The sequence below is a fragment of the Pelophylax lessonae genome (assembly GCF_965119305.1).
Source record: "Pelophylax lessonae genome assembly, chromosome: 9".
Classification (NCBI taxonomy): Eukaryota; Metazoa; Chordata; class Amphibia; order Anura; family Ranidae; genus Pelophylax; species Pelophylax lessonae.
Window position 1 is genome coordinate 269073067 of NC_138776.1, and position 27175 is coordinate 269100241.

The 27175-nt window shown below is 46.0% G+C and overlaps 2 protein-coding genes across 2 annotated transcripts in view; both read right to left on the minus strand.

Moving 5' to 3' along the window:
- LOC309564458 (uncharacterized protein) overlaps positions 1-27175 on the minus strand; it is a 1566033-nt gene that overhangs the window by 1113091 nt on the left and 425767 nt on the right. The window lies entirely within an intron of this gene.
- LOC309564030 (uncharacterized protein) overlaps positions 1-27175 on the minus strand; it is a gene marked incomplete at both ends in the record, with an annotated part of 68179 nt that overhangs the window by 19490 nt on the left and 21514 nt on the right. Inside the window, one exon of the mRNA XM_082268654.1 lies at positions 4736-5511. Coding sequence (XP_082124780.1) covers positions 4736-5511 — 776 coding nt within the window. The remainder of the gene's footprint in view (positions 1-4735; positions 5512-27175) is intronic.

Consider the following 27175-nt stretch of genomic DNA (forward strand, 5'->3'; position numbering starts at 1 on the left):
ATAATCAAACAGACCCTGCCATACAGATGTAGAGCCCTCCTAGGTAGGTGCTAGAATGAGTGGATAGAGTTTTTCATTTCTCTGTCTAACAGGGACACAGCTCATGCTGTCTTGATGATTCACACTGATCCAATAGCCATGGAGTATATTGGACAATGGGTGGAGTCCTGGCAGATGAGAGCTTGGATGTCTGTAATGTTGTTGAAGTATTTTTCTAATTTGTGTATGTTGTCTAGTATAAAGTGTTATTAAACCGACTATTTCTGTTTTTGGTTGTTTCAGGCCTCGGAACATAACTTCCTCTCTTTTTTGCTTAGAAGCCCTATTGTAAACTTTTTCGCAGTGTAGTCCGCGAATAGCCTCTAATAAGCAATCTCTTTCGAAGGGAGTCCACCTCCCGTTTAAAATCTTCGTTGTTCGAACAGATTGGATGCAATCTAAGATACTGGGAGTAGGGTATACTATGTACCGGGGGTTTGGATGAAAGCTATTGGCATGTAAAACCGTGTTCCTGGCTGTCGGTTTTCTATAAAGTTTAGTTTCTATCCCGCCTTCTTCTTGTATAAGAATTTGTATGTCTAAGATCACACTACTACACATATAAAGTATCTCACAAAAGTAAATACACCCCTCACATTTTTGTAAATATTTTATTCTATCTTTTAATGTGACAACACTGAAGAAATGACACTTTGCTACAATGTAAAGTAGTGAGTGTACAGCTTGTATAACAGTGTAAATTTGCTGTCCCCTCAAAATAACTCAACACACAGCCATTAATGTCTAAACCGCTGGCAACAAAAGTGAGTACACCCCTAAGTTAAAGTGTCCAAATTGGGCCAAAAGTGTGAATATTTTGTGTGGCCGCCAATATTTTCCAGCACTGCCTTAACCCTCTTGGGCATGGAGTTCACCAGAGCTTCACAGGTTGCCACTGGAGTCCTCTTCCACTCCTCCATGACATCACTGAGCTGGTGGATGTTAGAGATCTTGCGCTCCTCTACCTTCCATTTGAGGATGCTCCACAGATGCTCAATAGGGTTTTGGTCTGGAGACATGCTTGGCCAGTCCATCACCTTTACCCTCAGCTCCTTTAGTATGACAGTGGTCGTCTTGGAGGTGTGTTTGGGGTCGTTATGTTGGAATATTGCCCTGCGGCCCAGTCTCCGAAGGGAGGGGATCATGCTCTGCTTCAGTATGTCATAGTACATGTTGGCATTCATGGCACGCTGCATGCCCTGAAGCCTGGTGGAGCGCAAACCGGTCGTCACCGCTCTCCACGTACAGGCAATAGCATAGCAGGCGCGATCCTTGGAATTTTAAACTTTTATTTGTACTGTGCAATCAGTTACACTTATTAAAAGTATATTTTAATGGTACTGCACTATTTGGAGCATTTATTTTTACCCCAAGCGAACCCTGAGGATCCAGCCTATCCAGGAAGGGGACCCCGGACCATAGGGGACTACAAAGCCCAGCAGTCGCCATCTCTCTGGTCTAGGAGGCCACAAGGCCTTTTAAGGTCTTTCTGCCATATGGTAACTAATGCCATGTACTCACGCGTCGATAGTTGGCCGTGAATTTTCGGCCAACGTCCGATTTTCGGCTTGTTAGTATGATGCTTCCAACAACCAACTTCCGACTTTTCGGCCGAAAAAAATCTGGTGTGCAGTCTATAAAATTTTTGTTGGCCGTCAACACAACGGCCGATTTTCCTTCAGTCAGTACAAATTTCGGCAGACAAAAATCTGATGAGCAAGACTGGGCATGCTCAGAGAAGAAAAAACACACGGAAAGTAAACCAGCACATGACATCACTTCTGAAGTAGATTTTTGTTGGCCGAGAAAATTTGTGTGCAGTCTAGGCACATTCCAACCAACAAAACACCACTCTGGACAAAAGTCGGACGATCGGTCGGCCGATAATCGTTGCGTGTGTACGAGGCATAAGACCCACAACCTCTGGTGAGTGCACACCCCCATTATTCCTTAAAGCCACACCACAAGTACCAGCAGTTGGACCACTGGAGGAACCAGCACAAGCACTTGCACTTTCTCCCCCTTTGGCACTGAAGTTATTTTTTATGCACTTAAGACATATATGAACTTTATTTGGACTTATCTGGCACCTATTTGCACTTTAAGGCACTTATGTGATTTGATTGACTTTTTATAACCTGATATTTTATGACCATTTATTGATTTTACACTGTAATTTTTTGTGATTTATCGATTTATAAAAAAAGACGATCTCGCCGTCATGGAGGCCCTCTGCCCACTGCAGGCTCCCCGTTTCACATCTTTTATATAGGTAAGGGAAGGGGTCACCTGTCTACATCACCTAATGACACCGGCCCTTCTGAAATCAGGGACCCAGCATGCACCAATCTATGATGTCAGAAGGGGGCAGTGCCACCAGGTGATGTAGACAGGTGGCCCCGGCCCACCTATGTAAGAAATGTCAAATGGAGGAGGAGCCTGCAGTAGTTATTTTATAATAAAGAATTTTTCAGAAATTGTGTGTTTTTTTTACTTTTTGACAATTTTTGGTGAATAGCTACGGGTAATATGTTCCCGATACTCATTCACATGGGGGGGGGGGGGCGGGATCTGGGGGCACCCTTGGTAAAAGGGGAATTCAGATTACAAGTCCCCTGCCTGCAAACCCTCACAAGCACAGGCCACGATTGTGGGGAAAAGGCCCTTGATTCCCATCAATATGGGGACAAGGTGCTGTGGGGTGGGGTGGGGTGAGGACATGTGGCCTGGTATAGTTAAGGAAGGTGGGGCCCTCACTCGTCCCCTCCCACTTTCCTGACCTGCCGGGCTGCATGCCAGGATAAAGGGTCTGGTATGGATTTTAGGGGAGAACCCACGCTGTTTTTTTTTATTTTGGCCCCCAGGGGCCTGGTATGGACTGGAAAGGGGGGGAGCACGCCATTTTTTTCGATTGTCGATCAATGCCGACATTTTTTCTTTCCATTCCTCTGTCAGTGGAGAAGCCCACAGACAGCTGATTAATCATGGTTGGTAAGGATGCGGGCGGCCGGCTTCCCGGCTTGCTGCCTAACAACCAGCTATTTCTTCACACAGAATTTGCATCGGTCGATCGTTTTTTGACCGATACGAATTCGAATCGCTCTGAAAAGTTGAAATTCGTTAGAAAATGAAAAAACAAAACAAATTTTAACAGATTTCAACAAAATACATTGCAATTTCATTTGTAGATTTAGATATATAGGAATCTAGGAATAACCAAAAATTTGTCGGAATTTGTATTCGCACCGAAACAAATTTCACGTGTCTAACACTTAATGGCCACTCGCTAACAGCTGGGCTCCCAGCCAATGCAAATAGCCACCGATGGCAGGCCCCACTCTCCAGGCATGGGTCCTCTACATATGTGTGCCATAACACCACCCCGCTGATAGCTGGGGACTCAATGACCACTCGGGACATCCTGGAAGACTTCTGGATACCAAAGGAAGCTCCTGACATCCCGCACAGTTGCCCAGCACCGGACCCGCCCACCAATACTTCCAATAGATAGAAAAACTTCATACAAAAATGGTCCTATAAGTGAGGAGGACAAAAAAGGAACGCAGCCATTGGCTTATCCTGAACATTTATGGGGGTGGGATCTTATGGGTGGAGAAACGAGGGCGGGGCTACCCAAAACTATGCTGCCATGGACATCTGTCAGGAAAGCACATTATGGCCACTAGATGGAACTGACCATTATAGGAAATCCCAATTCACCATGACTGGGGGAATGTGGGTCACATTTCATCAACACATTTATAACAACCAGACCTGTAATTGTTTGTGAAATCTTCCCGCACAAAATGTACTCAGCCAATGAAAGGTAATGAATCCATTTTTTTTTCTATTGCTATCAATGGCCAACACGGGACAACACTTCATCCATGTCTTTGGTGATCTCTGATCTCCTTATGAAGTGTTTCTAACACGATGAAGATCAGCCATGGAGTATATCTGAGGTGAATATCAGGGTGTGCTTCTTCCCCACATGTCCACCAACATTCATATAGAAGATATTTCCCGCACTCAAGCCACTAATACACTTCCAGGGTTGTGTGGGACCCCTGATGTTCAGGAAGACAGGACTTCAGTGAGGAACATTTCCCTCACTCAGGACAGGAATACGGCTTCTCCCCCGTGTGCGATCTCTGATGTCTGGAAAGACTGCACTTCAGTGTAAAACATTTCCCGCACTCAGGACAGAAATACGGCTTCTCCCCGGTGTGAGATCTCTGATGTCTGGAAAGATAGGACTTGTGTGCAAAAAAATTCCCGCACTCAGGACAGGAATACGGCTTCTCCCCGGTGTGAGATCTCTGATGTCTGTAAAGAGTGGACTTCTCTGAAAAACATTTCCTGCACTCAGGGCAGGAATACGGCTTCTCACCAGTGTGCGATCTCTGATGTGTGGAAAGCTTGGACTTCACTGAAAAACATTTCCCACACTCAGGACAGGAATATGGCTTCTCACCAGTGTGCAATCTCTGATGTTTGGAAAGACTGGACATCTCTGAAAAACATTTCCCGCACTCAGGACAGGAATACGGCTTCTCACCTGTGTGCAATCTCTGATGTCTGGAAAGAGTGGACGTCAGTGAAAAACATTTCCCGCACTCAGAACAGGAATATGGCTTCTCACCAGTGTGCAATCTCTGATGTGTGGAAAGACAGGACTTGTTTGCAAAACATTTACCGCACTCAGGACAGGAATACGGCTTCTCACCAGTGTGCAATCTCTGATGTGTGGAAAGATCGAACTTGTGTGAGAAACATTTCCCGCACTCAGGACAGGAATACGGCTTCTCACCAGTGTGCAATCTCTGATGTCTGGAAAGATTGAACTTCTGTGAAAAACATTTCCCACACTCAGGACAGGAATACAGCTTCTCACCTGTGTGCAATCTCTGATGTCTGGAAAGAGTGGATGTCAGTGAAAAACATTTCCCGCACTCAGAACAGGAATATGGCTTCTCACCAGTGTGCAATCTCTGATGTGTGGAAAAATGGGACTTCCGTGAAAAACATTCCCCGCACTCAGAACAGGAATATGTCTTCTCGCCAGTGTGCAATCTCTGATGTGTGGAAAAATGGGACTTCCGTGAAAAACATTCCCCGCACTCAGAACAGGAATATGGCTTCTCGCCAGTGTGCGATCTCTGATGTGTGGAAAGAGAGGACTTCTCTGAAAAACATTTCTCACACTCAGAACAGGAATACGACTTCTCACCCGTGTGCGATCTCTGATGTGCGGAAAGATTAATCTTCTGTGAAAAACATTTCCCGCACTCAGGACAGGAATACGGCTTTTCACCAGTGTGCAATCTCTGATGTGTGGAAAGATTGGACTTCACTGAAAAACATTTCCCACACTCAGGACAGGAATACGGCTTCTCACCGGTGTGAGACCTTTTATGCACATTAAGCTTGTAATGAAAACGGAAACACTTCCCACACTCAGGACAGCAGAACCTCTTATCTGTTGTAAGGATGGGACCGTCCCTCACAGTCTGAGGTTCCTCAGGATAAGAGGAATACGATCGTCCGGCACCGTCCCTCACAGTCTGAGGTTCCTCAGGATACGAGGAATACGATGGTCCGGCACTGTCCCTCACAGTCTGAGGTTCCTCAGGATAAGAGGAATACGATGGTCCATCTACACTGTGTGGTGCCGGATGGACATTTGAGGTCGCCGGGTTTTCTCCTGGACTATACTGTGTGATGTCCTCATCTTCTACTTTACAGTCTGGAGACAAAGTGAGACAATCCTCTGAGGTTTTCCTCATCTCCCGTCCATCTACTAAAATAGAAATACAAAGATTATTACTAGACATCAGCAGATTGGTTCCCCTAAACCAGGACTCCGCCCACATCAGACAGCTTTGTCTCTGAGGATCTTACAATTCCCCCCTTTAAGGTAACTAGTAAATGGGTCCTCTGATCTCCTACCAGTTCATTTCTTTATTCATGGACCTTAGTCAGAGAGTGAGGAAACAATGAGAACTGTCTTTTATAGGAGTGACAGTGATGAGGGGATTATAGGACGAGTGTCCCCTCCCCCTCTACCACTCATTGCCCTCTTCCCAACACAAGAAGTCCCACACTTCCTTATTTAGTCCATGATTTAGTCATGAGTAACAGCGGGACTGAGCCCCACCAGAGGTCAGAGAGTGAGGATGGGGGGAGAACAACCAAGATGAAGACTGGACTGACCTGAAGACCACCATCATTGGGTTACTGACTCCTCCCTCATTATCACTTTCTGTTTAAGGCTCCAAAGTTGGAGGATGTTATCACATTATTATCATCATGTAAAAGTCTGTCCTCCAATCAGATCATCAGATATAAAATGTCCAGCTGGTAGGAAATGGGAGTAACAAAAGAGAATCCATATTGTGTGTATATATAGCAGTGGGTAGAGGGGAGAGTGCAGAAGTCAGGAGTATGTAATGTACAACATAGAGTATATAGTGCAGGGGTCAGGAGTGTGTAATGTACAATATAGAGTATATAGTGCAGGGTTCAGGAGTCATATTTGTGTTCACTAATCAGTTGCAGAGGTCGCACACCGCTGCCTCCCATCTCCTGAGACTGCACTCAGTGACTTGGGTGTGAGACTATACAGACATATCCCTCCACCCGGCACAGCCAGCAAATAACAGAGCAAGTAACCTTGGGAGAATTGTTCTGTCAGAGATCTTGCTAGACCCGGGGATGGGGCAGAAGAACCAAGGAACATACCCCAGGTGTCTAGGTCAAGCAACGTCTATGGTAATTATCAACATTTTACTGCCAGCTGAACCCCAGAATCTCCATAAGTCCAGTCTAGAGACATAAATTGTGTCTGCAGCACAGAGAAGGAAGATTATCCGAGAGAAATACAGGAATACAGGACGGGGAACACAGCTCAGGAAAGTGACCAGGGGATTACAGGCTAATATCACCCAGTCCCCGCCCTACTCTGGACCAATCAGTGAGCAGTATGGGTGGATGAATGTATTTAGTGTTAATTACCCACCTGTGCTGATCTCTGTAGGAGTGTCCTCCTCTATAAATGTCCCCGTTATTCCATCCTCCTCCATAGACTGCTGATCATCCCTCACATACGTCTCTTCTTCTTCTGCTTTAACCTCAAATTCTATATCGATTGGATCTCCACTCTAAACCAAGAAAATGAGAGAGAATATCATCTGGAAGATATAAGCTTTAATATTGTGATATTATATATATACACACATCCTCTAAAAAAGTCCATGTTCTAGATGCTCCAATCCACCAACCTTGTAACATCGAGGGATGGTGTGACCTTCCTGTGTGGAATCCCGGGAATACAGAGGATGGGGACATCTCTCTGGTGGGTTTCTGTAGCTGGATGACTCCTCCATGGTGTCCTGATACAGATCTTTGCATTCCTTTAGAAACTCTGACTCCTCCATCACCCCATCCTCATCATCCTCCTCTTTTATCTCTTCTTTAACCTCAACTTTAGAATCTCTCAGGTTTCCACTCTGAATATATAATAAAAATGACATCAATGGTAACAATGCAGATAATGTACAGATCCTAATGATACTATCAGTGATTGTTCCTCATCTACCTGATCAGGTTTTGCATAGTTGTGATCTTCCTGTGTGGAATCCCGGGAATACAGAGGACGGGGACATCTCTCTGGTGGGTTTCTGTAGCTGGATGACTCCACCATGGTGTCCTGGTACAGATCTTTGTGTCCTTTTGAAAACTCCATCACCCCATCCTCCTCTTTTATATCTTCTTTAATATTGACCTGTGTGGAATCCCGGGAATACAGAGGACAGGGAACATCTCTCTGGTGGGTTCCCATTACTGGATCCATCTGTAGGAAACACACACACTGACTGAATACATTGTTTCTATGTGTTTATCAGATGATGGGGGATCTAGGTGGAGCCTCCGTACTGCTCTCTCCTTTACAATAAAGTCTCCTCGTACCCGGTGATGTGAGGGGCGGCTGATTCTCCATCATGACGTCCTTCCCAGCACCGCTCACCTCTCCTGTCAGTAACTCGATAATCTCTCTGGTGACTTCTCAAATCTTCTTTTTATTTCTCTATTCTATCAGGGGGGGAGGTGGAGGCAATGTGATGGTCATATGATCTCCAGACTTCACAGGAGGAAAACTCTAGGTATGAACACAAATAGTAAAATCAAATGACATTCCCAGAATCCTCCTCACCTCTCTGGTCAGGTCTCTTTTTATTTAAACCCCACTTCATGTTGAGGTTTCTGATATTACAAACAATGCAGGTCCAACAGCCCTACTTTGAAAGTAAGGAGGCCTGGGGTTCAGCCCACATCCTAAGAGCATCAGAAATAAAGAGTTGTATAGCGGGATATTGGAGAGAGGAGCTGTGAGGTCAGTGTGAGGTCATTGGATTCTCTGACTCTGATTGGAGGAACATTGGGAGGAGGAGCTGTGTGGTCAGTGTGGTGTCATAGGATTCTCTGACCCCGATAGGAGGAACATTGGGAGGAGGAGCTGTGTGGTTGGTGTAGTGTCATAGGATTCCCGGACCATGATTGGAGGGACATTGGGAGGAGGAGCTGTGAGGTCAGTGTGGTGTCATAGGATTATCTGACTCTGATTGGAGGAACATTGGGAGGAGGAGCTGTGAGGTCAGTGTCATGTCATAGGATATTCTGACTCTGATTGGAGGGACATTGGGAGGAGGAGCTGTGAGGTCAGTGTCATGTCATAGGATATTCTGACTCTGATTGGAGGAACATTGGGAGGTGGAGCTATGTGGTCAGTGTCATATCATAGGGTTCTCTGACTCTGATTGAAGGAACATTGGGAGGAGGAGCTGTGTGGTCATGTCGTGTCATTGGATTCTCTTACTCTGATTTGAGGGACATTGGAAGGCGGAGCTGTGTGGTCAGTGTCATGTCATAGGATATTCTGACTCTGATTGGAGGGACATTGGGAGGAGAAGCTGTGGGGGCACTGTGTGAGGTTTCTGAACACAAAGAATCATATTCTCCCGGGTGCATCCCACCTCTTCTAAAATAAAAGATGAACTTTTTCTGTGGGCTTTGTCAGGACTCATCATATTCCTGTGATCTCCGTGTACTACGGAGACTTTACTGATTACATTTTAGGATGAATATCTGAGACTGGGATCATTATGGAAAAAAAAAAACAATTCCGGATATTTACTACAAATTACATTTTTTCCTCTTTCTTATTTGAATCCTAAAAAATAAAGACACACATATTCCAATCCATCTTAAATACACCCCCCCACCACCACTAATAAAAGTAGTATAGTTCGTTTGTCAGGAGTGTGTTGTTGTCAGGGCTGAGCTTCTGCTATTAATAGCAGCTCTCTACTGCACAGAGGCTGCTCAGCTGTCGGGTAATTACCAGCCATTCATTGTTTCCACAGTGACTCACCTGGTTACCATTACCTGCCTCATTAGTCCAGCCTACAGACAGCCCCTTTTTGCTATTTAAACTGCCTTGCTCATTTCCTCCGTGCCTTTCCTGGTCAACATCTCTAGCATGTCTCTGCTGTGTTCCTGTTATGATTTGCCCTGGCTGACGTCTCTTCTGATTTCTGATCCTGATTTTTGACTTCTGACAATGCTGATTTCTTATCCCGGCTTGTCTGATTACCCGCACTGTCTTCCAAACCCTGGCTTCTGTTTTTGACTACGTTCCTGTTCTGTGTTATTTTTGATATTACATTAAAGGTGTGATTTTTAACTACATTTTCTGTCTCTGCCTGGTTTATGGTTGCTGACAGTTGTGGTCTTGCTCCTCATTCCAGCATCCTGGTTTTGGCTGTGATGTATTCTTTCAGCCTATCTGTAAAGTGAGTGATGTGGTCAGTCTCTGGGTGGAGACCAAATCTGATTGAAGCCAACCAAGCCTGCAGTCCCATGCTTGTGATATTGCGTTTGTAACACGTGCTCCAAGCGCTCTGTTTGTCTGCCCTGCTGTTTGGATTCCCTTGTTGAAGGCCTTAATTCAGATCTCGACTACTCTCTGAACTCTGCCTGCCTTTTGACTACGGATTTGACCCTGACTATTCTGAACCTTGCCTGCTTTGTAACTGGACTGTCGTTGAAATCGATTGCTCTCCGTGCAGGTAAAGCATATACAGCCGTTTATTTAAATAAAGGTACTCACAAACCGCTTCTTGGAGACATGCTTGTAATACAATAAGACAAAACAGAGAGGATGCAGCGAGCAGCAGGAAAGGCTCCGCCCCCTATACGCGTTACAGCTTTGCCGATAGATGCGGACTTCAACAGTAGAGCTCTGCGGCTGTATATGCTTTACTCACATCGAGAGCATTAGATTTCTTTCTGCTTTTCTGCTTATGTGGTGATCTCTTTGTGCCCTGTGTGAGAGCAGCACCATCGCGGTTACCTGGTCCCAGTTCATCCGATAGTGAAACCTCCACACTATCCAGTGACACCTGCCTGTGACCCCTGAGGGGTAAAAGCTTTGTTTGGCTCAGGTCTCTGGGTCAAAGGTGAGAGGCTTAGATCTCTGGTGGCGGTGGAGTGGAGCACAGTATTTTGTACTAATCACGTTATTGGGTGATCACAGTTCTGGATACCGGAATGCACCTATGATTTATGGACACTGAGATTGCACTTTTTATTGTATACACAGCAGTGTTAATTTCGTCGACGAAAACGTTTTCCTCGACTAAATTAACACAATTTTAGTCGACTAAAACAATTCGGATTACTAAAATACGACTAAAACTAAAATGGCATTTTAGTCATAAGACTATAACTAAAACTAAATAAAAAATTTACATCATCAAAATTAACACTCCTCTGCTGGCCATTTTTATATCGGCAACACAATTCCATCCAGAGCATGTAATAGCACATTAAAGTTTAAACATGTATTGCACCACCGCATACGCATAAGTAAGGAGCATCTACTAAGCTGTTGAAAACTAAACAATTAAGAAAAAGGCTTTTCTTATATTTTTCCCTAATATTTAATGCTGGTAATATATTCAGGTAATATGTGCAATGACATTACAGCCAATGGAGTTTACAGCAGTGTTAATTTCGTCAACGAAAACGGTTTTGTCAAGGCTTTCGCCACCGGCATTTTTCAACTGACGAAAATGAGACGCAAAGTATAGCACATTTTCGTCAAATGACGACAACTATGGCAAAAATCAAATCCGTTTTCGTTAACGAACGAAAACTAAACGAGAATGTGAGGCAGGGACGTTTACCCAACTTCCGGTGATGTCCGACATGAGGAGTGGACTACTACTAGAGAGTCGACTCGAGACCAGTCACCTGACCTCACCAGAGCACTGCAGTACTACAGCCAGACGCGCTAGGCCCGACTCATCACACGGCACGGGCACCCGGCCACCACCACATCCAGAGCAGAGCACCCACTGTGAGTTAACAGCCAGGCCAGCTATTACTGTCTCCCTGAGTCCCCTCAGACCACTCACCAGTCACCACTGGCATCCGATTCGGCCATCCATCCAGGACTGTGTGTGTGCATATAGGCCGCTGAGGCCCGCCCAGCCCATCCTGTTCAACAACTTCAGTTTAGAGTCAGACCAGAGACCACCCTTAAACCTGAGACCCACATCCAGCACTCTGAGCAGCACTGTGTGCACTCACTGCACTGACTGCAGGCAGCAGCATTACAGGCCTCCTCTCTGACCTGACCATTACCATTTAGATGACTAAAATGAGTTTTAGTGGACTAAAATGTAGGACGTTTTAGTCGACTAAAATGTAAGATGTTTTAGTGGACTAAAATGTACTGGAGTTTTAGTCGACTAAATACGACTAAAACTAAAACACTTGCAGAAGACTAAAATGAGACTAAAACTAAAATGCCATTTTAGTCCTAAGACTAAAACTAAATTGAAATTTGCTGCCAAAATTAACACTGATACACAGATTGATTTCCAATATATGTTACACTTTGTTTCTGGATACCGGAATGCACTTATGTTATATGGACACTGAGATTTCACTTTCTATTGTATACACAGATTGATTTCCATTATATGTTACACTTTGTTTCTGGCGCAGCACCTTTTAAGTTTGATCAAATTGTATTGTGTAAGTGAATAACACTATTTTGTGTTAGCTGCCGGATCTTCTTATTTTATACACTGTTTTGGGTTTGTACACTGGTTGATTATATCCCTGCTCTGAGATTAATTTATTTATTTTTTTGGTTATAACTGCGCTGATAGTTTTTCTGCACAACATTCATCATAGCATTGTGTTTAAGTCCTGGGGGCAACTGAGTATTGGTAGGCCTGCTTGCCTTATGGGAAAGGAGGCTGCTATAGGCGAAGAACACAGAAGCCACCTATAGTGTCTGACCACCTGCGTTAGGGGTAAGCGTGACATTGTTAGTATAGATGTAGTAATTCTACAATAGATTGATGAGGTGAGAAGGTCATTGGTGGAAAAAGAGACATCACCAAAATGAAGGAAATGTATCAGCCCTGTGTGACGAGACCAATCTCGCCACTGGGCATTGGAGAAGCCTGGTTGCTCGCCTCCTGCAATGTGACTATGGACCCTCTCATCAGCCCATGCTGAACGTAAACCCCATGGCGATTTGACTGTGTTTGTGGCATCTGAGCGCTGTTTGGATATGTTGAGCGCTCAGATCCAGGCTATCTGGGGATGGGTTGAATGTGGGGTTCTGTTCAGTAGACTGGGAGTTATGCATTTTTGTGTCTTTTTGTGTTTCCTAACCATGTGGCTAATGGAGGTCGCTGTGAAAACTAGCTTTAGCTGCAGAGAGAGGGGGGGGGTTGTTTCCAGCAGCCCCCTCCTGAGGAATGTCTACTGATTAACTGAGTGCTTTTGTCTAGAGTGGGACAGTATGTTAATTGGGTCTGAGACTATTGATAAGCATGTTAATGAGCTCACCTGGCTGTCTACGAAGGGGGGAAGCCAGGATGCATTGTGGGGATGTTTTGCTTCTGTGAGTCTGTAATGTGATACATGTCTGCCTGTGTCACAGTCTTCCATTTGGTCCCCTAGGGGAGTGTCCACCAGGTGGGAGACCCGCATAAATACAGGGGCAGGTAGCCCTCAATAAACAGACCACTGCTTGAACCTCACACGGAGCTTTGTCTCGTTCTTGGGGGGATTCCCTGTATACTGTTGGAGACTGATTGCTAGGAGTGTAAGCTGATGTATGCTTTTCCTGTTCGTCTGATAGCAGCTATTCGTGAGGTTCCAGGTTGGAGTGCTATTTTGTATCCAGTTCGGGAGTTTGGTGTCCTGCAAGTAGCTGTGCCTGTCTCTCAGAAAGGGGCATATCACCTAAACGGATTTTAACCCCTTGTCTGCTGAAACGGTCCGTTACAATTGGTGGCAAGCGGCGGGATCGTTTCCACAGCCAGAAGGACAGCTACAGGAGACACCATTCCGTGGATTTACAAGTTGGGGGCAACGCATGTCTCAGTACAGTGACCCTTAAAGCAACAGGATGGAACCAGCAGTGGAGTACAGATACTCTGAGAGAATATGACCGTATGGTGTGGTTACGGCTGAGCTTCTTCGGACCCAATCCACTGGAGAGATCCAAGCGGTTCGTGAAGAACTTAGTGTTCGGGACTCTGCTAGACAGGGCAGAGAGAGAGGGCCAGCTGGCACGTTGGGAGGAACTCCAGCGGCAGATACAGTTAAGGGAAGAGGAGAACCCAGTCTCCATTCCCCAGCGGCAGCCTGATTTATTGGGAATTGGGAGCCCAGTCTCCATTCTCCAGCGGCAGGCTGAGTTACAGGGGGCAGAGACAGTCGGTCCTGTCGCCCAGCAGCAGATTGATTTGTTGGGAATTGGGAGCCCAGTCTTCATCCCACAGCAGCAGAGTGTCCTGCAGGGAACAGAGAGCCCAGTCTCCTTTCCCCAGCAACAGGACACTGTATTGGGAGCAGAGACAGTCGGTCTCCCTCCCCAGGGGCTGGAAGTATATTTGGAAGAGGAGCTTGTTACCCCCTCTCCCCATTGGCAGAGTGATATCCAGGGAATTGGGAGCGCAGTCTCCATCCCTCAGCGGCAGATTGAGTTACAGGGGGCAGACACAGTTGGTCCTGTCCCCCAGCGGCAGATTGAGTTATTGGGAATTGGGAGCCCAGTCTCCATCCCACAGCAGCTTAACGTACCAGGGGGAGACAGTAAGCCCCCCAACAGTGCAGATGGGACCGTGGTCTCTGCACTCACAGCACAGGGGGTAGGGACAGTCGGTCCTGACCCCCAGCAACAGGGCTGTTTAGCCAAAGGGAAGACAGTCGGTCTTCCCCCACAGCAGCCTGGTGGTGTATCTAAAGGGAAGACAGTCGGTCTCCCCCTCCAACAACCCGTCTCCAACCAGGCTACTTCTGTGGTAGCGCTGGCACCAGGGCAGAGGACCGCTGGTCTCTGCCCACTCAGCAACCCACCAAGGCAGTCTACCAGTCCCCCACACAGCCAAGGTGAGGCACCTGGACATGGACAAATTTCTCTTTTATCCAGGTGTAGTAACCAGTTATTTTGGGTGGGCTGTACTGCTGTTTCTGTTTTGTGGGTGGGCTGCTGGACCAACAAGGGCACTGACCGGCAGAAGGTCAGATACCCTGTTAGTCTGTTTGGAAAAGGGGAGGAATGTGACGAGACCAATCTCGCCACTGGGCATTGGAGAAGCCTGGTTGCTCGCCTCCTGCAATGTGACTATGGACCCTCTCATCAGCCCATGCTGAACGTAAACCCCATGGCGATTTGACTGTGTTTGTGGCATCTGAGCGCTGTTTGGATATGTTGAGCGCTCAGATCCAGGCTATCTGGGGATGGGTTGAATGTGGGGTTCTGTTCAGTAGACTGGGAGTTATGCATTTTTGTGTCTTTTTGTGTTTCTTAACCATGTGGCTAATGGAGGTCGCTGTGAAAACTAGCTTTAGCTGCAGAGTGAGGGGGGGGGGGATTGTTTCCAGCAGCCCCCTCCTGAGGAATGTCTACTGATTAACTGAGTGCTTTTGTCTAGAGTGGGACAGTATGTTAATTGGGTCTGAGACTATTGATAAGCATGTTAATGAGCTCATCTGGCTGTCTACGAAGGGGGGGAAGCCAGGATGCATTGTGGGGATGTTTTGCTTCTGTGAGTCTGTAATGTGATACATGTCTGCCTGTGTCACAGTCTTCCATTTGGTCCCCTAGGGGAGTGTCCACCAGGTGGGAGACCCGCATAAATACAGGGGCAGGTAGCCCTCAATAAACAGACCACTGCTTGAACCTCACACGGAGCTTTGTCTCGTTCTTGGGGGGGATTCACTGTATGCTGTTGGAGACTGATTGCTAGGAGTGTAAGCTGATGTATGCTTTTCCTGTTCGTCTGCTAGCAGCTATTCGTGAGGTTCCAGGTTGGAGTGCTATTTTGTATCCAGTTCGGGAGTTTGGTGTCCTGCAAGTAGCTGTGCCTGTCTCTCAGAAAGGGGCATATCGCCTAAACGGATTTTAACCCCTTGTCTGCTGAAACGGTCCGTTACACCCTGTAAGTGGGGGAATGCTATGACCCTGAAGGGGTACATCTACGTTACCACACTATATATGGCTGGGGAGCACACATCTTTCTATAAGTGGGTTCTTTATTTAAGTGGGCGCACTTCAGCTCCGCACTTCAGCGATTGCACAAAGCGAGAATACACACCAAACTACTATGAAAAACACCAAACTAAATTCAGCTCTCCTCTCTCTCTGTAACATGCACTTTCTAACAATCCTTCTGATAGTTGTGTCCTCACTCCTTAATCTCCCTTTCTTCACCCCTCTTCTCCACCCCACAGCCTGTATATATCACCATCACTTCTGTCCTCTCCCTATTCCTGCACTCACCCAACTCCTGCTAATTCTAAACCCACATGCTAATAAAACCTCCAAAACCCTGAGGCATGTACCTTCATATAAATTGCAATCCCATATTACCTCCCTCACCCTTCTGCTTCTCCCAACCTCTAGAGATTAAACCCCAAACCCTGGGCCTGCATCGCTTAACTGTACCCAAATCTCCCATCACCCCATTCCCTCTGGCAAGAGCAGCAATTAACACAATTTAGTTTCTAATCCTCTTCTTCCCAAAACCAGCCTCCCCTTCTCTTGTGCCCTTTAGAATGCCTGCTCTGTCTGTAACAGACTAGCATCTGTCCAGGACCTCTTTATCACTAACTACTTGCTGTTACTGAAACCTGGCTTCATGAATCCAACACTGCTGCTCCTGCTTCCCTCTCCCATGATGGCCTTCTCTGGACTCGCTTCCTCAGACCCTGTGGATGGAAGGGAGGTGGAGTGGGAATCCTTCTAGCCCCACATAGCATCTTTCAGGTACTTCACCCACCTGCCTCTCTGTCACTCTCCTCATTTAAGGCACATTGTATTTATCGATTTTCCCCAGTTTCTTTTAGAAGTGCTGTGATCTATCTGCCTCCTGGACTCATATCAACCTTTCTTGATGGCTGGCTACCCTACTTTCTCTTTTCTGAAATTCCCAAAATCATTCTCGGTGACTTCAACATCACTGTTAAAACTAACACTCCTGCTACTTCTAAAACTTTCAGTCTAACCTCCTCTTTTGACCTGAAGTAATAGATTCATGCTTCCACTTTGATGGCAACACCCTTGACTATGTATTCTCCTACCTATGCAGTCTGTGCAAGCTCTTCAACAATCCCTTTTCTCTCTCTGATCACCACAATATTAGTTTAACAATCTCCCAGACTTTCACCTCCTCTCCCTCCAACTACCTAACAGTTACCCATAGAAGCCTTCACCACCTAACCCATCTCTTCCCTGCTACTGACCACCTCTATGACAAATCTCACCCATGTCCTGCCACAATCTAACCACTTCTGTCTACAATAAATCTCTGTGCTCCACCCTGGATGAGCTCGCCCCCCTCAGTACACACAGATTTAGGCCCCGACCCCTACAACTGTGGCAAACAGCTGACACCAGAAGTCTCAAAAAACATCTCTTGGGCGCCTGTGGTGTAAGAATAAGTCTTCTAAAGACTTCAACCAATATAAATCTGCCCTCCAAAAATACAAATCATGTCTTCTCACTGCCAAGCAGACCTATTTTATAACTCTCATTAATAATTTATCTTCCCATGACCATCAACCCATATCTACCCTTAACGCTACTTCGTCCTCGACTGCCTTCATCCACTAACTGATCCACTGCCCAGGAGATCACCAATCACTACAAAAATAAGATTGATACAATTCGTGATGAGATCTCCACTGTACAGATATCACTCCATATTCACAGGCACAATAAACTCTTCCCTTTTTCAACCCTGCTAATATACACGAGGTTGCTAAACTTTTTTCAGCACCCACCTAACTCTGCTCCCTGGACCCTTGCAAATATTGCGGTCACCCTCTGACTCTATCCTACACTCTTTATCCAACATCTTCAATCACTCCCTCTCTTCTGGCATCACTTAAAAAACCTTAATTGGACCCCACCAATCTTAACAACCTACACCCTATCTCCTTGCTCCCCTTTTCCTCCAAACTTCCTGAATGTTTAGTCTACAACCAACTGAGCGCCCATTTCATTGACAATAATCTTCTTGATCCCTTTTAATCAGGATTTCATCCTCAACACTCCACAGAAACTGCTCTCCTTAAACTCCAAAAATATCTGCCAATGGCCAAATCCAATGGACATTATTCTGTACTCCTACTTCTGGACCCCTCTGCTGCCTTTGACACAGTAGACCACCCCCTCCTTCTTAAAAAACTCCAATCCTTTGGTCTCAGTGACTGTACTCTTCGCTAGTTCTCATTCTACCTATCCCACCACACCTTCAGATTCACAACTTTACTTCCTCCTCTCCTCTTCCTTTCTCCGTTGGGGTCCCACAAGGTTCCGTTCTTGGACCACTCCTGTTCTCCATCTAAACCTCTTGCCTGGGTGAGCTCATAGCCTCCATGCCTTCCAATACCATTTCTACACTGATGACACCCAAATATTTGTCTTTACCCCTCAGCTCACTCCATCAGTCTCCTCACATATAACTAAATTACTTACAGACATATAAACATGGATGTCACATCACTTCCTCAAACTCAATCTATCAAAAACCGAGCTCATAATATTTCCTTCCCCTGACTTCTGTGTCAAAATCAACTTCTCAACTCTCCACTCATCCCTGCATTTCAGGGTGCTAGGTGTAATTCTGGACTCTGAACTATCCTTTCGGCCCCACATCCAAATCTTGCTGCCTGAACATCTCCAAAATAACCCCCTTCCTAACCAATAACACCATAAAGCTCCAAGTTCCCTCCCTGGTCATCTCTTGCCTCAACTATTGAAACTTCCTCCTCATTAGATTACCTTTACATGGGTTACCCCCCCCCCCCCTTCAGTCCATCATGAATGCTGCAGCCAGGGTTATCCACCTTACAAACCACTCAGCATCTGCTACCCCTCTCTGCCAATCCCTCCACTGGTTTCCATTCAGTGTCCTCCACCCCTCTCTGCCAAACCCTCCACTGGCTTCCATTCAGTGTCCTCCACCCCTCTCTGCCAATCCCTCCACTGGCTTCCATTCAGTGTCCTTCACCCTTCTCTGCCAATCCCTCCACTGGCTTCAATTCAGTGTCCTCCACCCCTCTCTGCCAATCCCTCCACTGGCTTCCATTCAGTGTCCTCCACCCCTTTCTGCCAATCCTTCCACCGGCTTCCATTCAGTGTACCCCACCCCTCTCTGCCAATCCCTCCACTGGCCTTCATTCATTGTCCCCCAAAGCCATCCACAACTCCGCTCTCAGTTACATTACTAACCTAGTCTCACAATACCAACCAAAACATTCTCGTTGTTCCTCCCAAGACCTCCTGCTCTCTAGCTCCCTTGTTACCTCCTCCCATGCTTGACTCCAGGGATTCTCCTGAGCCTCTCCCATCTTCTGGAACTCCCTATCCCAATTTGTCTGTCTATCTCCTACTCTGTCTACTTTTAGTTCATCCCTGAAAATCCTTCTCTTCAGAGAAGTCTTTCCTGCCCCACCTAACTGGAGTTTTATTTTCTCCATCAGCTCATCCCCCACAGTAATTGCCTTTTGTATCCTTTGACCCTCCCTCTTAGATTGTAAGCTCTAATGAGCATTGTAACTGTACTGTCTGCCCTCACGTTGTGCAAACTGTTGGCACAATACAGGGGCGTAACTACTGGGGTTGCAATTGCAACCAGGCCCCATGTTCCACCTGGATAGGAGGGGTGGTGGGGGCAGCATGTAGAGAAATCACTGTCCTCCTTTTTCCTCCTGTAGCTGCAGGAGGAAAATGGAGGAGATTGGTTCCTCTGTATGCTGCCCCCGCAACTCCTCCTATCCAGTTCATTTGTGTTCTGATGTCTCTGGATCCCTGTGTGCACCCCTGCCCTGCCCCGCCCCCCCCCCCCCACCACTGTGCTCCCTTCCCTCTCCTGCCAGCTGCTGCAGGGGATTTGTCACAATAGAGAACCAGGAAGGGGTCCTTTTCTGAATGGACAGAGTCATAGTCAGTGACATTGTAAAAAAATAAAATAAAATTATAAAAAATAATACATTTAAAGTATCAAAAAATAAAAACTACTGACACCAGTGGGTGAACTTCCAGGATCACAAAGGTCCCACTTGCGACCAGGCCCTGGCATTCCACCACCGTGGGTGGGGCCCCAAGATGGCAGGAAAGGGGCCCACTGCAGAACTTGTGAAAGGGTCCTGCTGCAAGACTGTAATAAAGGGCCCCGCAACTAGAGTAAAGGGCCCCAGGATCAGTCTGAAAAGCCCCAGACTTGAAGGGAAGGGCCCCGGGGGGCCCTTCATGGTTTCTAGCAACAGGGCCCTGCGCCTCTGGCACAATATAAATTCTGTACAATAATAATATATGTGTGTATCATCATCTGCTGGAGATAAAAGAGGTAACAGTGACTATGGAGGAGGAGCATGAACATGACAGTGGGGGGGGGGGGGGGGTTACTGGGTGAAAATAAGATCTTATTACCTCCTCTGCTGCCACTCCCGCAATGTCTCCTCGCTACTTCGTCCCAACCGACTCACCTTTCTCCTGGAACTTCCTATTTATACCTGACATCACTTCCTGTCTTCCATAGAGACTTCCTGTCTGGGTAGATGTGAGATCACCACCTTGTGGAGCTCAGAGGAACTGCACCCCCGAGAAACGTCTCGTAGTGAGAACACAGCCTTGTGCTGTGTGTGTATATACTGTATATCCTTATAGATGGGCCATCTCCACTCCCACCAAGGGGGAGAGAAATATATTACTGCCAATTACAATAAGGTGACCAGATTTTTAAAATGAAATCTGGGGACATTTATTTTTTTATTGGCAAATGGTAAACTATTTTATAATCATATTTTCTTCTAATGATATATGCGGTGTATGTGGGATGTGTTTATGGAATGATTGTAAGATAAATACGTTATTTCTCACATTTCCTCCATGAGATAGAAAAAAAAAGATACTTCTTAGAATTTTTTGGGATATGACTACCAAATGTTAAGAAGATAAGAGGAAAAACTTGGAGGGGGGGGATGGGGCAGCAAAATTCAAATCCAACCCGGGCAGGAGTGATGGTGTCACCCTCTCTGCAAAAGGTAAGAAATACCGCAGAGCAGCAATGTGCAAATAGTGGTGAGACCCCCCAATATATATATATGTATAATCATAATAATAAAATATGGACATCAATTGTACATTGTATTATGATTATATATCGGGGGGTCTCACCACTATTTGCACATTGCAGCTCTGCGATATTTCTTCCGTTTTGCAGAGAGGGTGACACCATCACTCCTATATTCTAATACACGGGATGATTAACATCTCTGTTATTATTATTGTATGTGGGGGGTTTCACCATTATTTGCACATTGAAGCTCTGCAATTTCTCAGAATATTTGTGCAGAGGGGGTGACACCATCACTGCTATGTTGCAATACATTGGTGGATTTGCACTGGATATTCATGTATAGGTGTCACCATTGCACTTATAAGCCCATTTGTAGAATATTATAGATGAAGTGTAGGGCAGTGCTGCATTTTTGGCTTTTTATTGTTGCACGTTAGATGAGGGAACCAACTAACAAGATTCTCTTATTGCTTTTCAGATTTTTTTAGTTGCATTGTAGATGTTTTACTGGATTTTTTATTGCCTCTGTGTACTGGTAACCAGTGGCCCTGCCTGTTGGTGGTCAGTGTACCCTCTGTACGCTGGCGGGGTGTGTGCCCCCTGTATACTGGAGGTCAGTGTGCCCCTGTATGCTAGCAGTCAGACTGCCCCCTGTATACTGGAGGTCAGTGTGCCCCTGTATGCTGCCGGTCAGTGTGCCCCCTGTATGCTGGCGGTCAGTGCACCCCTGTAGGCTGGCAGTCAGTGTGCCCCCTGTATGCTGGCGGTCAGTGTGCCCTTTGTATGCTGGCGGTCAGTGTACCCCTGTATGATAGCAGTCAGAGTGCCCCCTGTATGTTGGAGGTCAGTGTGCCCCTGTATGCTGCCGGTCAGTGTGCCCCCTGTATGCTGGCGGTCAGTGTGCCCCCTGTATGCTGGCGGTCAGTGTGCCCTTTGTATGCTGGCGGTCAGTGTACCCCTGTATTCTGGCGGTCAGTGTGCCCCCTGTATGCTGGCGGTCAGTGTGCCCTTTGTATGCTGGCGGTCAGTGTACCCCTGTATTCTGGCAGTCAGTGTGCCCCCTGTATGCTGACGGTCAGTGTGCCCTTTGTATGCTGGCGGTCAGTGTTCCCCTGTATGCTGGAGGTCAGTGTTCCCCTGTATGCTGGAGGTCAGTGTGCCCCCTGTATGCTGGCAGTCAGTGTGGCCCTGTATGCTGGAGGTCAGTGTGCCCCCTGTATGCTGGAGGTCAGTGTGCCCCCCTGTATGCTGGCGGTCAGTGTGCCCCCTGTATGCTGGCGGTCAGTGTGCCCCCTGTATGCTGGAGGTCAGTGTGCCCCCTGTATGCTGGCAGTCAGTGTGACCCCTGTTTGCTGGCAGTCAGTGTGCTCCCTGTATGCTAGTGGTCAGTGTGCCCCTGTATGCTGGAGGTCAGTGTGCCCCCTGTATGCTGGCAGTCAGTGTGCTCCCTGTATGCTGGTGGTCAGTGTGCCCCTGTATATTGGAGGTCAGTGTGCCCCCTGTATGCTGGCGGTCAGTGTGCCCCCTGTATGCTGGCGGTCAGAGTTTGCCCCTGTATGCTGGCGGTCAGTGTGCCCCCTGTATGCTGGCGGTCAGTGTGCCCCTGTATGCTGGTGGTCAGTGTGCCCCCTGTATGCTGGAGGTCAGTGTGCCCCCTGTATGCTGGCGGTCAGTGTGCCCCCTGTATGCTGGAGGTCAGTGTGCCAATGGGTTGTTTGAACTGAACAACCCAGTGCTGCAAGGTGATGACCACTAAGACATTCCGCTGCTCTGTCCTTCTGTTCAATTTGCACCACTCTTCTAGCATGAGCTTCTAGCTTAAACATCATAGGGAAAAAGGCAACGCACTACTTTGGAAGTGCTAAAAATACTTGCATTGCCGTTACCTCTGCAGGAAGGGAGGTACAAAAACCTGCTTATAGACCGTCCTCATCTTCCTATTAGGAATTGTTTGAAGAGGGTTACATTGGTCAGTTGACTGATCCTACAAGGGAAAAGCTTGACATGGTCAGAGTTGAGACTCCTTGCACAGGGAGAGATGTAACAGACTCCTTTAGAGTGTATTGACTACCTGTGGCAACCTGTTGGTAGGGGTCATCTTCCTCCCTGGATGCCTGAACAAAGCAAGAAATGTATACAGGGTTTTGCCTGTCAAGCACCAAGGGCCCAGTCTACGGTGTGCATAATACATGCAGATCTGGAGAGGCTTAATAGAAAGTGTCCATTAGTCAGCTTCCCATACACCAGCTTTATGAGACCTGCAGAAGGGCTGACAATCCAGGAACAGTATCAGTAAGGAAGACGCTGCCCCCTCCAGCTATAACCTGCATAGAGCAGCCACAGCATAGAGGGATTAGGCTGCAGCGGCAGAAGGACCTGTCACAGTAAGAAATAAATCCATGATAAACAGAGATGGTGGAAAGGAGAACTCCATATTATAAAGAAATAAAATATTATAACATACAGTATATAATTGCTACTCAAGCTATGTAGTAATTTTTTTTTTTAATTTGTAATTCAAACTACGGCTGCTAAAGTCTCCTAAGCTGTCAAAAAAGACATTGTAACAGTTGTTTGATTGCTGGGTGAGAAAAACCCGTAAGGGGTTAATTACTGCTAAAGGAATACTGACACCGCAGCTTCTCACATCAGAGCACCATCCCAGCAGGTGAATAATCAAACAGACCCTGCCATACAGATGTAGAGCCCTCCTAGGTAGGTGCTAGAATGAGTGGATAGAGTTTTTGGTTTCTCTGCCTAACAGGGACACAGCTCATGCTGTCTTGATGTTTCACACTGATCCAATAGCCATGGAGTATATTGGACAATGGGTGGAGTCCTGGCAGATGAGAGCATGGATGTCTGTAATGTTGTTGAAGTATTTTCTAATTTGTGTATGTTGTCTAGTATAAGGTGTTATTAAACCGACTATTTCTGTTTTTGGTTGTTTCAGGCCTCGGAACATAACTTCTTCTCTTTTTTGCTTAGAAGCCCTATTGTAAACTTTTTCGCAGTGTAGTCCGCGAATAGCCTCTAATAAGCAATCTCTTTAGAAGGGAGTCAACCTCCTGTTTAAAATCTTCGTTGTTCGAACAGATTGGATGCAATCTAAGATACTGGGAGTAGGGTATACTATGTACCGGGGTTTGGATGAAAGCTATTGGCATGTAAAACCGTGTTCCTGGCTGTCGGTTTTCTATAAAGTTTAGTTTCTATCCCACCTTCCCACCTTCTCCTTGTATAAGAATTTGTATGTCTAAGATCACACTACTACACATATACAGTATCTCACAAAAGTAAGTACACCCCTCACATTTTTGTAAATATTTTATTCTATCTTTTCTGTGACAACACTGAAGAAATGAGACTTTGCTACAATGTAAAGTAGTGAGTGTACAGCTTGTATAACAGTGTAAATTTGCTGTCCCCTCAAAAAACTCAACACACGGCCATTAATGTCTATCCCGCTGGCAACAAAAGTGAGTACACCCCTAAGTTAAAGCGTCCAAATTGGGCCAAAAGTGTGAATATTTTGTGTGGCCGCCAATATTTTCCAGCACTGCCTTAACCCTCTTGGGCATGGAGTTCACCAGAGCTTCACAGGTTGCCACTGGAGTCCTCTTCCACTCCTCCATGACATCACGGAGCTGGTGGATGTTAGAGATCTTGCGCTCCTTTACCTTCCATTTGAGGATGCTCCACAGATGCTCAATAGGGTTTTGGTCTGGAGACATGCTTGGCCAGTCCATCACCTTTACCCTCAGCTCCTTTAGTATGACAGTGGTCGTCTTGGAGGTGTGTTTGGGGTCGTTATGTTAGAATATTGCCCTGCGGCCCAGTCTCCGAAGGGAGGGGATCATGCTCTGCTTCAGTATGTCATAGTACATGTTGGCATTCATGGCACGCTGCATGCCCTGAAGCCTGGTGGAGCGCAAACCGGTCGTCACCGCTCTCCACGTACAGGCAATAGCATAGCAGGCGCGATCCTTGGAATTTTAAACTTTTATTTGTACTGTGCAATCAGTTACACTTATTAAAGTATATTTTAATGGTACTGCACTATTTGGAGCATTTATTTTTACCCCAAGCGAACCCTGAGGATCCAGCCTATCCAGGAAGGGGACCCCGGACCATAGGGGACTACAAAGCCCAGCAGTCGCCATCTCTCTGGTCTAGGAGGCCACAAGGCCTTTTAAGGTCTTTCTGCCATATGGTAACTAATGCCTCGTACTCACGCGTCGATAGTTGGCCGTGAATTTTCGGCCAACGTCCGATTTTCGGCTTGTTAGTATGATGCTTCCAACAACGAACTTCCGACTTTTCGGCCGAAAAAAATCTGGTGTGCAGTCTATAAAATTTTTGTTGGCCGTCAACACAACGGCCGATTTTCCTTCAGTCAGTACAAATTTCGGCAGACAAAAATCTGATGAGCAAGACTGGGCATGCTCAGAGAAGAAAAAACACACGGAAAGTAAACCAGCACATGACATCACTTCTGAAGTAGATTTTTGTTGGCCGAGAAAATTTGTGTGCAGTCTAGGCACATTCCAACCAACAAAACACCACTCTGGACAAAAGTCGGACGATCGGTCGGCCGATAATCGTTGCGTGTGTACGAGGCATAAGACCCACAACCTCTGGTGAGTGCACACCCCCATTATTCCTTAAAGCCACACCACAAGTACCAGCAGTTGGACCACTGGAGGAACCAGCACAAGCACTTGCACTTTCTCCCCCTTTGGCACTGAAGTTATTTTTTATGCACTTAAGACATATATGAACTTTATTTGGACTTATTTGGCACCTATTTGCACTTTAAGGCACTTATGTGATTTGATTGACTTTTTATAACCTGATATTTTATGACCATTTATTGATTTTACACTGTAATTTTTTGTGATTTATCACCATCCATTCTATGTTATTTATTGAGTTCTAAAAGTCATCACTTTATTTACGTATTCAATTCACATTTATCACTTTTTATAATTAATTTATATTTGCCTCATACATTTACTCCTGGCTACTAACAGCAAGCGCTATACTGATCCCAACTACTTTGGGTTTTTTCTTACCCAATTGATACAAATGTTGACATCAGTAACAAATATGATGTAGACATGTATACAAAAAAAGCTGAGACAAAAAAAATCCATATAGTAAGGAGATTGTTATAATAGTAATAAGATATATTCAGTAATAAAGTACATGGACGTCACTAAATGTTCCATCTAAGTGAAGAGTGGAAATATCTATACCTACACGAACCTTATGATATATACCAACTTATCCTTATATATGTATGATGTACATGAGGGAAATTAGTAGGAGACATTGATCTCCTGTGTACGAGCTGAGCTCAGTTTGGGGCCAGTTTCCTCATTTTATTGAGATCTGGTTTTAGATAAATCAATAAATGTTATTTTAGGATAAATCCATGTAGTTGTTATCTGTCTCATGCTGTGCCCTTAAAGTCCACACATATGACAGTGGTTCCTTGTGAACATCTGTAGGTTCCCATTTCTCTGAACAGATAGGATGTTGGGACTCTCATGAAAAAAATTATGTGGGGTCCCCCCCAGTCTATACCAGGCCCACGCCAAAATGTAAAAAAAATAAATGCCGTGGGGTCCCCCCAAAAACCATACCAGATCTTAACCTGAGCATGCAGTTCGGCAAGTCAGGAAAAGGGGGACAAGCGAGCGCCCTCCCTTCTAATCCATATAAAGACAAACGGTATTATCTCACTCAGTGCCCAGTGTCAGTGGCCATCCCTATTATAGTATATACAAGAAGGATTCCCCTGGATATGGGACTGTAAATGCCACTGACCACTGTATTTTGTATAAAAATATCTTTATTCAAATTCAAAATTTGTAGACAGACAGAAAAACAAAAACATAAATAAATAACATGTTACAGGGCATTGAAATATGCATGCATTTGACAGACCAAATACCGAACCACATAGGGGCGCTCAGGTGTACAAGGCGATCATGGAACCGGAAACGACCCTACGCGTTTCGGGCAAAAGAGCCCTTCCTCAGGGGTCACCCAAAGCTCCAGATAAAACACCTAGTATATCTAGAAAAGGAAGAAATGTTTTTAGTAAAATATAGAGTGATTTGTCCATATACACATGAGAGGGCAATCACATATTATGTCTCATATTTTAATCTCATAGTATATACTTCATGCTAATGGACCTACCCTTAGCGTCTGACCCTATGGATTGGATTGGTCTGTCGGCTAAAAAATGGTATTGCTACCATCAGGAGGAATGCCCAAGTTCCCACAGGCCCGTTCAAGGGCTACGAAGTCCGTGAGAGCGTGAAACGAGTTGTAGCATCTGCCCAGAGGGACCAGCAGGGCACCACGATGACCGGTAAGAAAAGTGGCTCAATATGGACTACTCCCATGAAGGGGAGGGTCGTTTCCGGTTCCATGATCGCCTTGTA